This window comes from Chaetodon auriga, chromosome 14 (genome assembly GCF_051107435.1).
Source record: "Chaetodon auriga isolate fChaAug3 chromosome 14, fChaAug3.hap1, whole genome shotgun sequence".
Classification (NCBI taxonomy): Eukaryota; Metazoa; Chordata; class Actinopteri; order Chaetodontiformes; family Chaetodontidae; genus Chaetodon; species Chaetodon auriga.
Genome location: NC_135087.1, coordinates 12,353,401 through 12,372,789, shown reverse-complemented (window position 1 = coordinate 12,372,789; position 19,389 = coordinate 12,353,401). Strand labels below are relative to the sequence as shown.

The 19,389-nt window shown below is 44.3% G+C and overlaps 2 protein-coding genes across 5 annotated transcripts in view; one reads left to right on the top strand and one right to left on the bottom strand.

Moving 5' to 3' along the window:
* The first annotated feature begins 156 nt into the window (after positions 1-156).
* On the top strand, positions 157-4,204 carry itgb1bp1 (integrin beta 1 binding protein 1). Of its 2 annotated transcripts, none has more exons than XM_076748401.1 (7): positions 157-206; positions 1,419-1,533; positions 1,629-1,707; positions 1,787-1,917; positions 1,999-2,091; positions 2,816-2,965; positions 3,079-4,204. In XM_076748401.1, exons 2-7 carry the CDS (start codon positions 1,462-1,464, stop codon positions 3,148-3,150), a joined length of 597 nt encoding a protein of 198 aa, XP_076604516.1. In that variant the 5' UTR covers positions 157-206; positions 1,419-1,461; the 3' UTR covers positions 3,151-4,204. The 2 variants fall into 2 exon arrangements, with proteins under 2 accessions (XP_076604516.1, XP_076604515.1); XM_076748400.1 differs by having other exon boundaries at positions 173-393.
* Positions 4,205-4,582: 378 nt separating this feature from the next.
* asap2a (ArfGAP with SH3 domain, ankyrin repeat and PH domain 2a) overlaps positions 4,583-19,389 on the bottom strand; it is a 52,547-nt gene continuing 37,740 nt past the window's right edge. For 2 of the 3 annotated variants that reach the window (XM_076748397.1, XM_076748398.1), the window contains 18 exons: positions 19,010-19,079; positions 18,484-18,571; positions 17,726-17,774; positions 17,304-17,470; positions 15,897-16,030; positions 15,220-15,314; positions 14,565-14,754; positions 14,313-14,398; positions 13,741-13,856; positions 12,375-12,442; positions 12,156-12,263; positions 11,614-11,848; positions 10,482-10,634; positions 10,138-10,243; positions 9,573-9,631; positions 9,340-9,419; positions 8,327-8,446; positions 5,653-6,422 (listed from right to left, as the gene is read on the bottom strand). In XM_076748397.1, the coding sequence (XP_076604512.1) occupies positions 6,348-6,422; positions 8,327-8,446; positions 9,340-9,419; positions 9,573-9,631; positions 10,138-10,243; positions 10,482-10,634; positions 11,614-11,848; positions 12,156-12,263; positions 12,375-12,442; positions 13,741-13,856; positions 14,313-14,398; positions 14,565-14,754; positions 15,220-15,314; positions 15,897-16,030; positions 17,304-17,470; positions 17,726-17,774; positions 18,484-18,571; positions 19,010-19,079 (1,999 nt within the window). In that variant the 3' untranslated portion in view covers positions 5,653-6,347. Of the gene's footprint in view, positions 6,423-8,326; positions 8,447-9,339; positions 9,420-9,572; positions 9,632-10,137; positions 10,244-10,481; positions 10,635-11,613; positions 11,849-12,155; positions 12,264-12,374; positions 12,443-13,740; positions 13,857-14,312; positions 14,399-14,564; positions 14,755-15,219; positions 15,315-15,896; positions 16,031-17,303; positions 17,471-17,725; positions 17,775-18,483; positions 18,572-19,009; positions 19,080-19,389 lie in introns of all 3 variants that reach the window. The other variant, XM_076748399.1, reaches the window with a different exon arrangement.

Genomic DNA, 19,389 nt, shown 5'->3' with positions numbered 1-19,389 from the left:
AATGTTATGAGAGACACGGTAAACATACGTATAGATATATAACAAAACGTAAGCTCTGTACACCCTTAACAATATATATTATCCACCGGCCTTTCGGTTTAATGTTCAACTTCTGAGAGATGTTTTAGCACTTCGTTGCGTCCCCTTTAAGCGGTGTTGGGTGTAGGCTGTGAAACTCAGAGGGAAGCTAAAGAGTCAAACTGAAGGTAAACACAAAGCTTTGATGGAAATTAACTCTGAACTGCACACTGAGGCGTTTACGGTACACACAGGCGTGGAAGCTAACTCGGTTTAATACACTGCGTTTGTGTTTGCCGGCCCGCTCTCAAAGTCTTCGGTTTTCAACTTGAGTATGAAAATAAATGCGGTGGGGGACATTTAAGGTGGAGTAGGGTGAGTTTCATCCAAACATTTGTTTTTGTTTTAGGGTGTAAAAATATAGCTAAGGAGGTTTTTTTTTTCCTTCAGCGGCGCGTGTCGGTTAGCTAGATAAATGATGAGTTCAAGTCAAACGTAACCTGTTGATTCCGGTGTCTGGTGGATAAACGGTCGTGGGGGCTCCGTTGTAAATTTTTGATAACCCTCCACCTCACCCCAGGACAGATACAGCCTCCGACTCCAGAGCCGCCGTCATAATTTGCTCTGACTCGATGGAGGTAGCAGATACTGTTACAGCAGCAGGTGCAACAGATAAAGTGGTGTCCGATTGAACTGGTGCCCCTGAGTGACTTCCTCTGCTGTCAGTCGCGGTTACAAAGTCTCAACATTTAGTCAGTATTACAAGTGACATTAACCGCAGTGTAAAATGTTAGCGTCGTCATAAAGGAAACATTCACAATTTAACAAATCAACCTTACGCATTAAAAATGAAAGTGAAATGAAAAAAAAGTGAAACGTGATTTAGTTTTTGGTGTTGTGGTTTATTTGTAGTTCATGTCTGCAAAGCTTTTGTGTGTTGAGGACAGTTTCTGACATGCTGACATCAAATATTAACCCTAGTTGAGTTCAGACCTAAAAACTCTGACGTCAGATTACAGAAGAGATTAGTTTTTTAGTGTCAACTGCAAAACTAACTGAGTTTAGACTCATTTCTCTGTGGCGCTTTAAACTTCTACACGCTGACATTTTAAATCATATTTGTGTGTGTGATGACTGCTTTGAGCAATTGAATTGCCTTGTTTGTTCTCCATTTTCTCTCAAACCAGATCTAAATGAGATTTCCTGAATTAATAAAGTATAATGTGACTGGCCGGGCAGCTGTCACAGAAACAGCTGAATCAATCAAAGCATAGATGATGGCCCGTGCTCCGTCATTTATCCATTATGTGGACTATATACTACGCTGGGATCTAAATTGAGTTGCTCCTCGTCTCGGTTGAGACTTGCTGTGTTTAACGCTGTGATCCGTGATGATTCAGGTTGCTGAGGCTGGAGGGCTGGATGTGGCCGTCATGGTGAACGATGTTCCGGAAAGTCAAGAAGCGCCACAGCAGCAGCAGCTCACAGAGCAGTGAGATCAGCACCAAAAGCAAAGTAGAGTCACACACACATTATAAATGTTTCAGCAGAGCCACCCTCTCTGTTGTCAAAGTCAGCCAACGCCCTCTTGTGTTTCTTGCTCTGTGTAGTCTGTGGACTCCAGTTTGGGAGGGCTCTCCAGGTCCAGCACCGTCGCCAGCCTTGACACAGACTCCACCAAGAGCTCAGGTGAGTCTCTCCGTCCTCTTTGCCTTCCATCCCTCCCCTTCTCTCTTCTAACTGATTATTCGCTGCACGCCCTCCGTAGGTAACAGCACGTCTGAAACGTGTGCCGAGTTCAGGGTGAAGTATGTTGGAGCCATTGAGAAGCTACAGTTTGACATGAGCAGGACCCTCCAGGAGCCTCTGGACCTCATCAACTACATTGATGCCGCTCAGGTGAGAAGCTTGAGAAACACCATGGCATTAATTTTCACTTTCATAGAGAAGATGCTGTAAATATGAGTTTCCTTTTCACAGCAAGATGGAAAGCTGCCCTTCGTGCCCGCGGACGAAGAGATGATTCTGGGAGTGTCCAAGTATGGAGTCAAAGTGGCCTCACTGGACCAGTGTGTGAGTACAGCCATGATGTCCTTTCACGAATTGATCAGACATGTCCTGTATTGCTACGTCGTCAGTGCAGTCAAACAGCATGCTTATGAATTCAGCATCAGTTTATATTTTTGACACGCTTCTGCACAAAAGCTGCTGACTCGAATGTTTCAGCAGTTCCCCTGATGTTGCCTCCACATGACCCATTTTATCTGAACTGATGCCGTGTGAGCTGAATTTTGGAGTAAAGCTCTGGTGCAGTGCTGCAGTTTACCCCTGAAACTGTCTCTCTTACACACATAATACAAATGAACGAAACACCTTTTATTAAGGTGCACATATTCACCATTAACTAGTTGCTTATTAGTAGCATGTTGGCTCTTTATTATTCACGATAAAGCACATATTAATGCCTCATTCTGGGGGTTAGGGTAAGGTTATGAACAGCATAATTCATGTACTTCCTTCCTATCACTAACAAGTAATTAGCAGGTTATTGAGGGAAAACTCTTTAGACAGAAGGTTAAAGGCCTTGTAGTTGTAGAATGTGGTCATGCAGAATAAGTGATACATAAATGCTTTATGATGACCAATGAAGAGTCAGTATGCTACTAATAAGCATGTTAATAAGCAGCTCGGTGATGGTGAATATGCAGACCTTCATAAAAAGGGTTACCAAATGAAGAAATGCATGCTTGATCTAATGAAATAGTAATAAAGTCCTTTTAATTGCACCTCTGGACAGGATGTGCTGCATCGCCACCCTCTGTACCTGATAGTGCGAATGCTGTGTTATGATGACGGCCTGGGCGCAGGGAAGAACCTCCTGGCTCTCAAAACCACCGATGCAAAGCAAGAGGAGTGCAGCATCTGGGTGTACCAGTGCAGCAGCTCAGTGAGTGTGAATCAGGCAGTTTGCTGGATTTATTAAAAAGATCTGTATCGCTTGAGCTCATCTATCTACCTTGTCGATAAATGCTGGCTTTTTCTTATCATCTGTCTGAACAGGAGCAGGCTCAGTCCATCTGCAAGGTGCTGTCGGCTTCTTTTGACTGCGCTCTGACATCAGACAAGTCCTGAGGCCAGAGGAGCAGGCGGGAGCTGAGATCAGTCTAGAAGAGAAAAGAAACAACTGCAAAAACAGCGAATCAGGAGACGACCGTGGCTGCATCGCGACTGCCAAAGAAATGCAGTCATTTCCCTTTTTTTTCTTCCAACTTAGCAGAGGAGATTAACTGGAGGACAAATCCGGAGTTAGTTTCCATGAAAACATGATTCAGGCCTCTGTATTGATGGTATCGCGCACTATCACCAGTCGAGACAGAACTACTGTGAATTTGTCTGAATCATTTCCTTGGAGTTTCCTTTACCTCACATATTCCTTTAGCTGTCACATAAAGTCATAAAAAAAAATGTTAAAAAAGGGAAATGGTTGCATTTAAAAAAGAATCATTGGAATAGAGCGCACAGCTTTCAGCAATTCATGTAAATGAATCATATTTCATGTAAGTTATGGTACGTAATGTCGTGTTCCGTCTCTGCCCAGCTGTGTCATCAGTGTAGAAAGCAAGCGGTACACAGGTCTGAGGACATGCACAAGGTTTGGTTCTCTTCACGTGGAAACCACTCAGATCCCTTTTTAAGCTTAAATATCCTTTTTTTGTGTGTATTTGTTGTGTTTTTATAAGATTTACAGTATTGGTACATTACTGGTCACTTTTTGACTTGAAGGTACTTCATTTGTGGAATTTTTACTGACTGTTTTGATGTTATCGCATCCTGATTTACATTTCTTTATGTTGCAGGTTTCTTGGTAATGAAAGCTTGATGTGTTTTTCTGATTCTCATTTTTTATGCAGTGATTGAAAATGTATTAAATCCATCAGATTTGCTCAAACCACACAGATCCTAACAGGCTGTTCGAAGCATATGAACGTGTTTACAGTCGTGGTACGAACTTGATTTCAACTTGTACATAATAACAGCCCGTTTCCTGTCCTCCTCTTCAGTGCGGTCCAGTTGAGATTGGGATGAAATTGTGTGACAGTAAAGAAATTTGATCTGCTCTGATAAAGGAGCGGAAGGCTTGAGTGTTTTCTGATCATTATTTTACTGATTAAAGTCTCATCTTGCATTTTTTTTTTTTGGTCTTAATTATGTGTTGCTGCAAACAGTTTTTAAGGTATTTTTTTTCCCCACAACAGAGCACAATGTATGTTCACACACCTTCTGAAACTTTGATGCTGACATGCTGAAATATTCACCACTAGAGGGAGCTCTTCATACATCATCTGACTTGACAAGAATCACACCAGTCAAATCAAGTTTTATTTTTAAAATGCAGGTCATTAACTTATACAGTTGTTTGTGCACAAATGACTTAAGTTTGAAATATTCAAAGGGAAACATGCTACTAGCGGTAATTTAGCTAAATTAGGCATTAATATTTACACAAATAGATCTTAAATTCCCCAAAATACCTTAAGAAACAGACCAAAGCCTCGTATTATTTCAGATTTTATTATTCCAGTTTCATTTTCCCATTTACTTGTACAATGGAGTTAAGAGTCGATGCAGTGATCCACAGACGGTTAATGAGAATGAATTATTTCAGTCGTGTGTGTGTGTGTGTGTCTGTTTTCAGCACACACACACACACACACACACACACACACACACACACACACACACAGAGGTCCAGCTGAGGTCATATCTGTAACTGCTCATCACCACAGTGCATTAAAAGACATTTACTGCCCAGGTTAACTTCTTTTTTTTTTATATTTAAATATCAACAAAACAAAACCAAATCTATTTACATGAATTATTAGAGCTTCCTGGTTCCAGTGAGTTCATATTAAACACGATGAAGAGAGCAGATCAGCTACGATCCACATGCTTCTCTTCTGATCAGTGACAAATTCATGGAGGTTAAATGCCTAAATATCAACATTATGAACAGAAAGAAAGTTGCTCTGCAACCAAAATGAAGTTAATTACACCGACTGTTTTATATTTCTTTGATAACACTATCAGATAAACTCATCTCTCTACATTATAGGACCCCAGATATGAGAGTATTAAGCTGCAGGAAGGATACTCCTTTCTCTTTACGTCGGGTTGTACACAGAAAGATCAGAGAGCTCAAAAATCAGCCTCTCAAAGGCAAGAGGAAGCAACTAAAGTCACAGAGCTGCCTCATGACATTCCCACGCTTCTTTTATTTCCTCTTACTTCAGTATTCCTTCTCAGCTTATTCTGTGCAGGCGAGACACACGCACAATCACTTCCTGTTCCTCCAATAAGGCAGATGACAGGCGATGACTGCCTGAGGTGTCAGACTCGGCATAAAGGTAATTACTGGCTGCTGCGGCTCCAGTCGCTCTCATGGTTTGACATATAACAGCAGAGGAGGAAGAACTGAAGTGTTGCGGTTCAATATCATCTGTGAACTAGTACAGGCAGTGTGTACTCTTTGCGTGGAGAAGCACTCATCTGCAGCTCTCTCACTCCGCACACCTGCGAGAAAGTGTGTTCCTCGCAGGTGCGATGAGTTGGAGGCTATTTTTTTTTTTTTTTTTTACATTCCCCCCCTCTTCCACGGCGGGCTCGTCTTTGAAACGGGAACAGGGGAGCGCTCCCTCGGGTGCAGCTTCGAGCATATTCCAGGTTTAATTTAGCACCATTAGAAAAACCTCCACGCAGGAGGCATTTAAAACGGCTCGTGCACAGAGGCGGAGCGCGAGCGTGTTGACCATGTTCACATTTACAGTTGTTAGTAAGATAAAATACATTGCTTTTGTCTTGTCTGTACTGTTTCAGGACTGTCTGTACAATGCAGCCGAGCGGAAAACGGATTGAATGAATACTGTACATATAACCTTCATTATGTCACGTCGTCTCATGTTGTAACAAGGATAAAGACAAGGAAAGTGCATTTTATTGCGAGAGGTCTTTCACTACAATCATCGTTATTTTAAATCTTAAGGAGTCTTTTGTCAGAAACGTTAACAGCAAGCATTAAAACCACATACAGTCCTCGCGAGGAGCGACGCCCAGACTTTCTGGCCAAAGTCTGGGCACGATGACACCCACGCGCATCTGCAGCCGAGGTGATGAAACAGCAGTGACACTACAACAAGCTCGCCGATGAGGCCAGTGACGATGTCGACGACAAACACGGGGACGATGGTGGAGGTTTTGCTGGCTGGCACACACAGGCGGGTGAAGGAGGGACGCCGCGTCCCGTGACGCTTCCTGAGACCCAGAGGAGCCGTTCAGTCGGCGATGAAGTGCACGAACGTGACCGGGAAGGCTCCTCGTCTCATCGGATCGCCTTCGATGTGGCCCAGCTGTGAGGGGGGAAGACAGAGCCGTGAGGTCAGAGGGCGACAAAGGGCAGCCACAAGTCAGAGCTGCGTGATTTCACTGAAACACGAACTCATCTGACTGCTTTCAACAAGTCACAACACTAAAGCACCACTAAACACAAGGGCTGGGTTAAAAAAAATAAATAAATAAAATGTGATCTGATTAATCGCTATTGAAAGATTCAATATCGATTCTTAAAATCACACCAAACCTGCCTTTTCTCAGCGAATGTGTGTACATTTGCACTAGAGCTGCAACAATTAGTGGATTCGTTGATGGAAAGACAATTAATTGCCAGCTATTTTGATTGATTAATCGTCATTTTTCAAGCAATAAGTAAAACATTTGCTAATTCCAGCATCTTAAAAGTCAGAATTTACAGATTTTCTTCATCATTTATTACGGTACATGAAGAGTTTGTGGGTTTTGGACTGCTGGTTGGAGAACAGCAGCAGTTTACAGACGTCTGGGAGCATTTCTCACAACATTTTATAGACTATACGATTAATCATGAAAATAACTGGCAGATCAGTCGATAATGAAAATAACCGTTAGTTGCAGCCCTAATTGCACTAAATGTATTATATGTAGAATTCAGTTGAATCAGTCCCAACATCCAGCCCTGCTAAACACCACCTAATGGAGCACACAGAGAGGACTAAGAGAGGCTAAGTCACAATTAACATCTTCTTAAGATGTAAAACGACATTCCCACGTTATATTACCTTGCCGGATAAAGAAGACAGTACTTATTATGTCCATTTAAGTCATTTTAAACGTCCTCTATACCTGAAAATGAAAAGCTATTACATGTTTTCTGCATGTTTAGACAGGAATAATGAGCAATATGTTGACACTGATAGTTCAAACTGGAGTTGCAAACACTGCTTCTACAACCTCGATCTAACAACGACGGTGTGAAATATAAACTGACAGAATGTGACAATTAACTCATCGCTTTTGACAGATTCTCAATTAAAAGCAGCACAAAGACAATATATTTAATGTTTCACCTCATTAGCGTCACTGATTTTTGTAAATATCTGCTTATTCTGAATTTCATGCAGCAACATGTTTCAAACAAGTTTGGACAGGAGCAACTAAAGACGGGGAAAGTTGTGCAATGCTCCAAAAACACCTGTTTGGAACATTCCACAGGTAAACAGGTGCACTGGTAACAGGTGAGAGTATCATGATTGGGTATGAAAGGGGCATCCTGGAAAGATTATTACTACGTGGGCTCAGGAACACAGTTAGTTTGCACGATTGCATGATTCTGTTTTGCATTTTTTTTACACAACGCCCCCAAACTTAATTGGAATCAGGGCTCTACCCAACAACACATCATCCTTCTGTCATTTATTTTACTTCTCCCATGAAACGTTTTTATACCCAGAATTAAAAATAAAACTTCAGACATTTAACAGGCCTGTTTTCCAGCTAAAAGACCAATTTAAAGCACCGCAGTGACACCCGCCGCAGATGACTTCATCTCCCCGTTTGCGCCGCCTCATTACTGTGCTTTCATTTTGATATTTCAGATGCACCTCGGGGGACTTTAGGGTCCACGCAGGGACACAGAGAGAGAGTGAGAGAGTGACTAAATACGGTCATTTCTGCAGAGGTGGCTCGGAGGAAAACAAGTTGCAGCTGGCTGATGGTTCACACAAGGGGCTCCACAGAGGAAGCAGCAGCAGGCGGAAAAAGAGGAGGAGGGGGAATATCAGCCGGGGTGAGGTCATGGCTTTTTGCTTTCACTGCCATGGTTACTGAGTGCACTGACATCCATGGGACCAGAGCGGGACTGGGGAGCTTTAATCTGAGAACGTAATGCAAGGGTCCAAACGCAGAAGCACACGCACTGAAAACACTGAGAGATACTGACCCACCACTCCTGGTCCTCCTCTCCGTCCACCACGATCACCTCGCCCTCAGAGAAGGTCAGCTCGTCTGGGTTGTCGGCTACGCAGTTGTAGATGGCTTTCACTCGCTTCGGCCTCTGCTTCTGAGAGACGAGACGGAACAAAAGGAAACAGGAGAATCGTTGTTTGTCTTATAAAATCGGGGATTTTTCTGTGATTATTATTGGGAACCGCGGCCAAGTTACACTGTGAGAAGATGAAGTCGGTGAGAGTCGCTGTTCTGTGTCACATTATGTTCCAAGATAAAGGTCCTCAGGACGATTACGTACAACGTCTTCTGCTGTTTTGCTTTTTTTAACCCAATTGTGTGAGTTTTTCTTTTTTTGACTTGAGGGTTTGAAAACAGAGGGTGTCGGATGCTGTAGAGATTGTAAAGCACAGTGTACTGGACTTTCATGGTTCATCTCTACTGCTGTACTTTGTGTATTCTGTACCTCATCTGTATATTTATTTTTTTGCACCTTTGACCAAATGAATTTCTTTGCAATGTGATTTTGGTTCAATTTAAATTTAACAACTGACTAAAGGTTAAAAAGCAGAGGAACCAACCGATTCATCCAGTGATAACATGTAATTGGTGCAGAGCTGGCTCTAAGACAAAAGGTGGAAAAAGCTGCTGTGACTCTTGACTGACAACTTAAAGAAACGTCTAAAAAAAAAATAAAAAAAATCACTATTTGTATTTGTGGCCATGAAAGATGTAAACGAACCCTCCTCTTCGTCCTTAAAAGCCCTGACAGAAGGCTTCTCTACAAAACCTGACAAAGAAGCTCTTTGCCTCTTACAGGAAGGAACTTTACTGCATAAGCAGACACTGGAAACGCTGAGACGGGTCGACCTGCAGTGTGCTACGGGGAACTGCACATCACTAATAACAACATAAACCACGAGCAGCCAGTCAATCGGTACAACGGTATGAATGAGTAAGCACTTTACAATCAACTTTACGTGAATGATAAAGACAGGAAGAACTCACTGGGTAGGCCTTCCTCGGCATGGGGGCTGGAGGCAGAGATTGACCGATGGAGTTCTGGGGGCATCCTGGCACTTCCTTAGCTGGAACAGGAAGAGGAAATTATATCACAATGACAACAAAAAACTTTCCACGTTTCCACAGAAGAAACAGGAGCTGACTGATAGTAAAACAACTTGAGTGCAGCTCTGTGGACACCGGACTTGATGTTTTCTGTCCCTTATCTGCAGACTCACCTGGTCTTTCGATAGACTGGGTTCGATTCAGGGGTCCTCGGTTGAAGCTTTTATCATTGCTGGAACACAAACAAACAAAAAAAGACTGTTAAAAAAACCAAACGCGCTCATCGACAAAGTAATAGTCACATAAAGACAAGAATCTAACAGACGTGTGTCCAGCTCTGTTACGGATTTATGACAGCACCACCAGCCCTGTGAGAATAAATGAGATAAGAGGGCGACTGTGGAGGAGAGTTATTCCTCGTGTGGCTCGACACACAGCTTAGCCTGGAAGCTAATGAAGCGGCTAAGCAGCGGCCATGTAGGTCACACAACAAATGCCACGTTACAGGACAAGAATTTCTGACAGTAAGACACACAACTCCTGAGACACAATGTCCCCCTTATATCAATCTACTGTTTTCCTGCGTACAACAGGTCAGGAGTATCAGATACCTTTAAAATGACTTCTCTGCCCGAGAGGAAGCAACTGAGGCTGCAAAAACACCGCTGAACACTTGGCTCTGAACATGCTTACACTGAGATAACTGTTGCACGCAGCTTAGGAGGCTGTTGTTCTTACCCTGATGGAGATTTTGGTGGCACCGCTCTGGACCCCACTGGTCCCTGGCCGGACTTGGCCTGTATGCTCATGGTCTCCATCTTCGCCACAGGAGCAGGACCCAGGCCTGGGACACACAGTGATACAGCCTTACTGTTTTTGTCTCATGCTGTTGCAAACTGAACCCACCACTGGACTTTAAAGACACATTCCTCTGAGTTTACACGAACTCAGGACGTGCAAAGGACAATCAAACATTTACGCCTCCATACAGTCATGTAGTGAGTTCACACTGAACTACAATATACTGACATGCCTCCTAGGTCTAGTTTAGGAAGCAGGAATGGGTCTATTGGTTTCCATACCTCCGGTTGAAGTGAGTCTCATCGGGGGGACAGGAGGGTGCATGTTGGGGGGGTCTGAGGACGACCTCTGTCGGCCAACCAGGTCCAAAGAACCCGGCTTCCAGCTGCTGGATGCTGAAGACTGACCGATCCCCCCCAGACCGGATAACTGGACTGAGAAAGAGAGAGAGACGGCTAATTAAGATTAAAAGAGAGAGAGACAGAGAGAGAGAAAGAGAGAATATCTGCCAGAACCAGCGTCCACTTTAAAAGTCTGGCCGTTTCCATGTGAGTGTAATTGAAAGCGACAGTTAATGGGGAGAGGGAATGTGCAGAATGCCGGGGCTGGGGGCTGCAGTGAGGCGAGGTGGGCAACACAGCTGGTCGTTTCTCCTCCGCCCTGCTGGCAGAAGTCCAGACGGCCACTAATGTTATTAAAGACTGACTGAAGTGGACGAGTCACCGGGCTGCTGGCGTGTAAAGATTTACTGAGCAGCACATCAACAGATGCTCCTCAGTAAAAGTTTAAGATTTTAATCAGTAGTTTCACACATTTTTAAACACTTTTTTCACGACACTGAATTTGCCATCCCAAAACGCTCGTTTTCAACACGAAAAGAAATTCGATTTGAGATCGTCTCCAGTGTGACTCACACTCCATGTCACTATTTCACATTTGAAGCTTCTGTTTCAAACGATGCTTTCAATGTCTGTTGTCATACTTTATGACGTCATCACCCTAAAAAGGCTTGAAAGGCTGGACGAAAATCAAACATGAAGGAGAATATTTCATTAGATAAAAATATGTTGTCATATCACATCTATTTTTTTTAATCTTTTTTTTGAATCTGTGGTATTGAAACAGGTCAAAGAGTCACAAAGACCTGCATAGTAATTGACAGAAAGGCTTTGGAAACCAGTGACACAGAACCAAATGAGACTGGGCCCTCAGACACTGAAGATCTAAATCAGGTTGTTCATTGAGGGCATATTTTATGAATATCACTTCCCTGAGGCAGGCAAACGGGTCAGACAGAGGTCAGAGAGCTCATCAGGTTGAGCTGGATTATAAATAACATCTTTTTCATCAATTCATCCATATCAACCTACAAATGCTACTGTCTGTCTTCCATTCTCCTAGTTCTGAGCTTACCCAGGTTCCTCGGGGGCAGGGGCGGAGCAGAGGTGGTGCCGGACTGAGGCGGATTGGTGTTGAGGATGGTGCCATAGGTCTCGTTGTTGACCAGGTTGGGCATGAAGGCGCGCTGCTTGTCCTTGGCGAGCCCGGCGGCGTCGCGGCCCGCCGAGCCCTGGCTGGTCTGGAGGTGGGAGTTGCTGCTCGGGGTGTAACAGCTGACCGGGCGCTCGTCTCTGCGATGGGGGCTGGGCTGGAGGTCAGAGGGTCGGTGTTAGCGAAGCCAGATAACAAAAAGAAAAGTCTTCTGAGAGCAAAATTCAGCAAAGGCACAGCAGGTTTTTAAAGCATATGCTGCAAGCTGAGTATTTTTACCACAAAAACAGAGAGAATGGGGTGGGACTGCTTCACACAGAACAAAAGTACATAACAAAACAAAAGAAAAAGTCCAATGGCAGAAATTCTTTCAGGTTGTTTTTTAGGTTTCATCACCACATTTGTTTTCTCCTCCTGCTCTGTAGCACTTAAACTCCCCTCCTGCATACAAAAGCGCGTCTCACCTTCTCATCCAGATCTTCGTCGCTTTCATCCAAGTCTTCATGCTGCAGGCACCATTCATACTCAACGTGGACGTGGGCGTTGAATTTCCCTGCCAGTGCTTGGTTCAGCTACACACGCAAACAAATCCACACACAAACAAACAAACAAACATGAACGACTGACAGCTCTCACATGGTCTCAGGAAGCGGTATGTTTGGGACGACACATAGCAAGCTCACCAGCTCTTCGCACTGTAGGTGTTTGAGCCTCCGAGCGATATCCAGCGGCGTCTCCCTGGCCTCATTAGCTGGAAGGGAAAACAACACAAACATATAATCACTGTTGTATCCACATGCCACATGAACACAAACACACAGCCCATTTTCTTTCCTCCTATTTCACTGTGACATGAGAAATGTGTAATTAGACTGTTTCCCACACTGAACAACTCTCTGGTTTCTCCCCGTCCTCCTCCTCTCGGTATCTATTATCTGGCTGTTATGTTGATGTCAGAGCCCAGCAGAAAGATTAGTGCTGTGAGAAAGAGTTGCCATGGTCTGCTGGCAAAGCCCACACCTCTGGGAACTAAACCTGAAAGATCTGGACCACGTGGTGTGTGTGTGTGTGTGTGTGTGTGAGAGAGAGAGAGAGAGAGAGAGAGAGAGAGAGAGAGAGAGAGAGAGAGAGAGAGAGAGACAGGGTGAGAGACAACATTTGTGAGAGACAGTGGAGGAGGAAGTACACAGATTATTTACTGAATAAACTTTGTACTGAATAAGTAAAAGTAATACTCCAACAATGTCAACAGTCAAATGTATCACAGAGGCCGTATTGTGCTTTTCCCTTTACTTTAGTGTGTTCATAGTTTTTGAAAACGCTGCTCCTGAACTGCCTCAAATGTCTTGTCAGTAGTCCAGTCCAACATGCGGAAGGTACGAGCAAAGCACGCCAACGTCTCTGTGTCTCCAACACAAAAGTCTTCATCTACTCCAACCATCCGAAAATGTCAAGACCCAGTGGATTATCCAGTATTTTTGATGGAAACGTCCCCACAGCAACTAAAAAAATATGTGTGCTAGCCATTTTACTTTGGACGGCTTCTCAAAAAAGGCTGAGGGGAAGCGCTCTGCTGTTGCCATGTTTTATGTTGTTTTACTGTTTACTAGCCTGTTGAAGTTGGTGTTAGCATGTCGCGTGGCTAATGAGGCTGGGGGTCATGTTGGACTAATGTTGTAGTATTGAGGGACAGTCAAGAGAAACTGTGAACATTTGAAGCAACCTAAATAACACGAGCAGTCGGTTTGATGCCAGTAACTGTTTTTTCATGTTACTTTTGTGTGCTCATACTGCAGCGCTAGCTCAGCTAACATTAGCTTTGCTGTTATACAGTATTCCATTGCAGGATCCTCGCCAGTGTCTGTGTGTGTGTTGCTGCTGTATGTAAATATTCTTCATAGCCCTGAAGGTAACGATGTAGCTACGTGTGAAAAAGAAATGGTCAAAGTGCAGTGACTTTCTGGCTGCAGAAACACCAGCAGAGCTGACTGGAGCTGCGGCAGGTGGAGCACTATGTGCGGTCTGTTCGCTGCCAGTACGCTTCCTTACCGATCTCTATGGAGGCCTTCCCCCGCAGCAGCAGTTTCAGACACTCGCTGTTGTCGGTCAGGCAGCAGTAGTGCAGTGCTGTGCTGCCTTTGACTGTCTGCTTGTCCAAATTCAAACTGCCGAAGGACACAAAGAGAGGAAAGCTTTAGATCCCAACACAGGAGGCATAAGATGAAGTCTTGGTTTCTCCTGTGCAGCCGTAAAAACATAAGCTGTAAATACATTTCTGTCCAGAGTGTTGTTATGTAGTTATGTAATATGTAAAATATTTAAACACTATCTCCACTGTGTTTTAAGAAGTAGGACACAGGAAAAAAATGCTGTAAAAGAGAAATACAAAGAAGAAAAATACATAATTAAACAAAAACTTTCAATCTAAAAAGAGATAAAAGAAGAAAATGAGCCTGAGCAGATGTGGTAAGCCCTGTCAATGCAGAAATTTGTCTTGTAAAATATTAGAATGTCAGTGTGTTTGCTTCACAGTCACATCTTATTCCAGCATGCTGTATTCTGTAAGTGACAAGTAACTGAAGTGCAAATGTATTATAATTCTGTTTTCCTGCTATGTTTACCTGTTCTGAGTGAGGAAGTCAACGATGTGAAGAGACGTTCTATCCACCAGTCTGACTGCGAGATGAAGGGCCGTCTCCCCTTGTTCCTGCAATAAAAAGATAAAACATTTGCATAGTGTTGTTATGACACCCCGGGGAATATGAGGCGTCTGTGGAGAATCACGGCAAAGAGCAACAAGGACGCAACAGATTATTCTGAGTGAGAAGTCAAACTCCTCGCTGACGGACAGATTAAACATGTCGTGTACTGACGTGTCCGTTGGCCAGAGGTATGGGCTCCATGAGGTCGACCCCCTCGGCGTAGACCTGGATGAGGGAGAAGATGTCGCGGGCCTTCACTGCGTCGCACAACGTGTGGAGCCGCGACGTCGCATCAGGGCACTTCTTCCTGGCGAAACGTTTCTCGGTGTATTTGGCGGTGATGAAGTCCTTCCTCGCCTGCCTGGTGGGAGACGCGGAGAGGCAGCTGCTCAGTGACAGCTGGATCATTTGTGGTCTTAATGTGAATGGGCGTGATTGTGCATTAACACTGGGATAAATGGCAAATAAGCACACTGAATTTGATTTTTGTGATAACCGTTTCAGTGCTTGATGAGTTTCGTAAGTAGGTATGATTAATAAAAAGTCATAACTCTCACACTGTTGCCTCTAATCTGAAATCTAAAAATAATAACATAATTTATCTAAAATATTACATTCATGCACACACTAACCGCACCCCCTTTCCACCCTTTCGATCCCCATCGTTGGTCAGCATATGCCAATAAATCACGGTGATGATGTCACCAGTTGTTGATTGGCTGCGGCAGAGCGCGATGTGATACGAGTGAGAAAGGAGAGAGCCGAGGGAGGGGGAGCAAGGTGGAGAGATGGAGTGCGGAGGAGAGAAGTTGGAGAGGCGACTTACATGTCACTCGCTGGGTTGGGTTTCACCACATTTTCAGCACTCAAACAAGCCTCCATGATTTCATTAAAGCCTGCATTCCCCACATTCTTGGCCAGCTGTGGAGCAGACACACACACACGCATACACACACACACATTAAAGCCAGTCAAACTAGCCATTTTTTGCACCACATGCATTAAGTCAGATCACCGTGTTTGCCAGTTCAGCTCACAGCTCCATCAGGATGTGGTATGGATTCTAAAGTGTGTGTGTGGAGCCTTATAAACAAAGCACAACGCCTGTCTGATTGTGGCGAACGCGACTGGCGTCTTAACACTGAGGAAAGCAATCATGACTGGAAGCATTTAATCCCGACCGGCCCGCAGGCCAGTAAATCTCTACACCAAACAGTGATTAGAAAAGCCAAAAAAAAACATCTCAGCTATTCTAAGTGTGGAGACATCCAGAGGTCTTGGAGGAGAGAAGAAAGGAGGTCTGGGAGGATGCTACTCGCCGTTTACTCTCCTTCTCCTCCTTCCTCCTCATTCCACCTGGCTCTATCTACTCCCACATGTCCTCCCCTCCAGTTTCATCCTGCCTAAAAACCTCCTGAAAGTAAATTAACGCAATGACATGACTCAAACTGTGACTAGAAACAGGATGTGAGGCGATTCAGTGAGAAGAACTGGTGATTTTACCAAGAGCTCTGAGGTGCTGAGTACGTCCAGAGTGAGGGACTGGATCCTGGAGTAGTGGACGCCCAGCTCCCTGTGGATTCCCGAACATTCAATGCAGGTGAGGATGCCCAGGTTGGTGGACAGCCACGTGGGGTCTGAGAAAGAGAGGTAACACGAGGGGAGAGAGGGAGGAGAAATGAATGGGTGACACGCTCTCCTTGGGCAAAAACTGCTAAAGCAAAAGTCATTTCTGCAGCACATGAGCCAATTTTTGATGTGTCCTTGTGAAAAGCTGAGAGCTCTGGAAATTTAATAGCCGCCTGAGGGGCTTTTTACTATCTCGCGGCACACAATGTCAGAGGAAAGTGACCACGCTGAACTCTAGCTCAGTCTGGCCCAGATACTCAGTGTATGTTTGGATATATGTGGAGTCAGACTTGTGCCAATAAAATCAAACAAAACTTTTTAGACGTCAAATAAAAATAAGAATTTGAAAGAGAATAAAGCTCACAGAAGCAAAAGAGTCAAGAGTAAAACTTATTACATGCAAACAGAGTATTGCTCTTTCATGTTTCTGATAATATGTCCTTCTTTGTTTCCTGTGAATTTAATGAGAATATGGCACAGCAGTCACATGTGGTGCAGATTTTACAGGAGCTAAAAATGCCTTAAAGGGCGGCTGCACTGCCTAAAATGTTATCATTATGTTGTGTTTGTTCGTGCCAATAAAAGCCGTATTGTCACAGTGTTAGTGAGAATTGTGATTTTTACACTGAAGTTTCACTGAAAAAATTCTAAATATGATGATGTGATGGTTGCTGGCGTCTGCACCAAACAATCACGTTCTCTTACATGTATAGATTAGGATTTGCAGGCTGGAGCATCACCACAGCGCCTCTTTTACAATAGCATGCTGTGACACATTTTGCCTTTATCCAAAAATTGAAGCTCCTGCTTGATAATATTTCGCTCTACAGCTCATACCTCGTTCCTTGCATTCAACTCTGCCTGGCACTGTCTTCAAAAGTATGCTTTGTGGTGTATTCAAGAACTATCTGGGGTATTTTCTTTTAGGCTGAATTTGATTATTTCCTCGCAGGAACTCTGGAAATACTCAATGAGCGGCAGATATCTTACATTCCAAACAATCTCTGCTCGTCACTGCACTGTCGAACAAAAGAACTAAATCTAAGCAATAATGAAACGGTCACTGTGATTGGATTACTTATCTCGTATCAAGTCAAGTATCAAGTTGATTTTCAAACCACAGTGAAATAAAACTTTCAGTAAATGTTGCCTGGACGGTAGAAAAACTCTGGTATGCTCTGGAAAAAGGGCGAGAATGCAAGCAAGCCTGATTTGTGGTTAATACGCTTAAATCATTCAAAACCACTGGTGTGATCATGTTTGGTTTCCGCTGCCACTCACTGGGCGCTCCGCAGTCACAGCACACGTCGTTTCCCGTCATCCTCTTGACCTCTCCCAGGATGGCCTTGGTGAGCTCCTGCACGATGTTGTTCTCGCCGACATGCTGGTCCCCTTTAAAGGCCTGATTCAACGCCTCCTCCTTACTGTTCTGCAGCACCGAGATCCAGCTGGAGGAGGGGAGACGGGAGAAGTCAGGCAGACGAAAGGACAGAAGAAAAGGAGGAGCGGGTTGGGAGGCGGGGGACGGGAGCAGAAGACAAATGGAGGGAAGACGGGAGTAAAACGCAGGAGGTAAAGACAAGGCCAAGCGTCTGTCTGGGTGTGAGGTAGGAAGTGTGTGGAAAGCGGCCGAGGTGGTAAACAGGATGCACTTAGGCACAAGACTGACCGCGCAGAAAGGGAAGGAAAGAACAGGCACTTACATCTGACAGTCCTGATCGTCCTCGGCCTGAAAGTGATACGTTCTGTCGTCTGAAACAAAGGAGAAATGACCGAGGTGAGAAGAGGGAGAGGAGGACATGAATCAAAGAGCAGCGGCGATGGAGTAAAAAGTGACGGGTGAGACTGAGGATGAACTGCAAAACAGGAAAAAAACTCTGAGCTGTCTTCAGATGATGAGTAACCAGGAAGGCCGAGGCCTATTTATACAGCACTGTATCTAAAGCCACTTTAACTATGTCGTGTCTCCAGTGGCTGAACGTTAGCCTCTCGATGCCAGTGTCTCTTACGTGTGGAACAACTGGTGAAACCTTTGAAGAACTGGAACTGCAATGTTTGGTTTTAGTTTAGAAAGTGTCATCAGCTCGATCTCATAGTCAGACAGAAAAGAAAAAGCCTTTATGTGGAAAAGAGTGTACAGCTTCAAAAGTGCTGTTGACTTTTCCTTGACACAAACTGACTATGTAAGGAAGAATAAATGATCATTTTATTATTAAACATTTTTCTCGATTAATGTTGGTCGCAAAAAAATTCTCAGCGACTGAAAAATCAGCTTATCTTTGGCTTGCTGAATAGAAAAACCATGTGAAATCCAGACTGCTGCATAACAACACATAACTGGAAGAATGGAGCCAATAAAAAATGGACAAAAACTGGACAAAGCGGAAAAAGAGGCAGTGAGCACAGACTAAAAGATGAGGGCGACATATTAAATAAGAGCGAGGAGAAAGGCTGAACTTACGGGATATGAGGTCAAAGCTCCTCTTCTCTTCAGGATTGTGTTTCACCTGGCAGGTGAGCAGGTTGAGTTTAGCTGGCGGCCGGTTAGCCTGCCAGAGACGGAGAGGGAGAGAGAGGGAGGGAGCGCAGCAGCAACATAAATGAGCGGGTCAGCGTCGGTGTTTGCAGCCAGAGAAAACATCTGATAAGCTGCTGCCTGTGAGATGAACTGTGTGAACTGCAGCTTTATATGGGAACAAACAGAGTTCAGGTTTAAAGAGGCTCGGCCGAGGCTTCGACGTGAGAGGAATGCTAAGTCGTGAACTCAGCCGGCGCTCTCTGCTGCTGTCTGTTAACGTATTCATGGTTAATGGGTGAAGATAATGACCGGCCGAGGAGACGGCTCACAGCCAGGACGCTGATGTGTGGGAGACTAAATGAAGTGTGTGTGGAGGTCTGTTCACATGTGTGTTTTAATCAGGACAAACACATCGATCCCGTCTGTGTTCAGCTGCTTTGTTTCCAGGTGACGTCGTTGTTTTACGTACTGTGCCGTGTGAGATGGTGAGGTATCCGTTCTTTGCCGTGCACTTCCTCTTCTGCCACACTTTCCTCAACCTGTGACACACACAAGACGGCAATTAGCTCGTCACAGCCGCAGCGGCAACAGGTGCTGGTAAAATATTCATGTTACAATGCAGACTGAATGAATTACTCATGACACGCAGGCTGAGCAGTGTATTCTATTAAAAAACATTAGTTCTGGAGCTGAAACGATTACTCTATAAAATGATGAATTGATCAACAGAGTTGATCCACTGGTTCCAGCAGGAGGATTTTCTGCTTTTCTTCATTTTCTATCTTTGTAAATGGAAAATCTTTGTAATCTGGACAGTTTATCGGTTAGAACAAGCAGCTCGAAGACGTC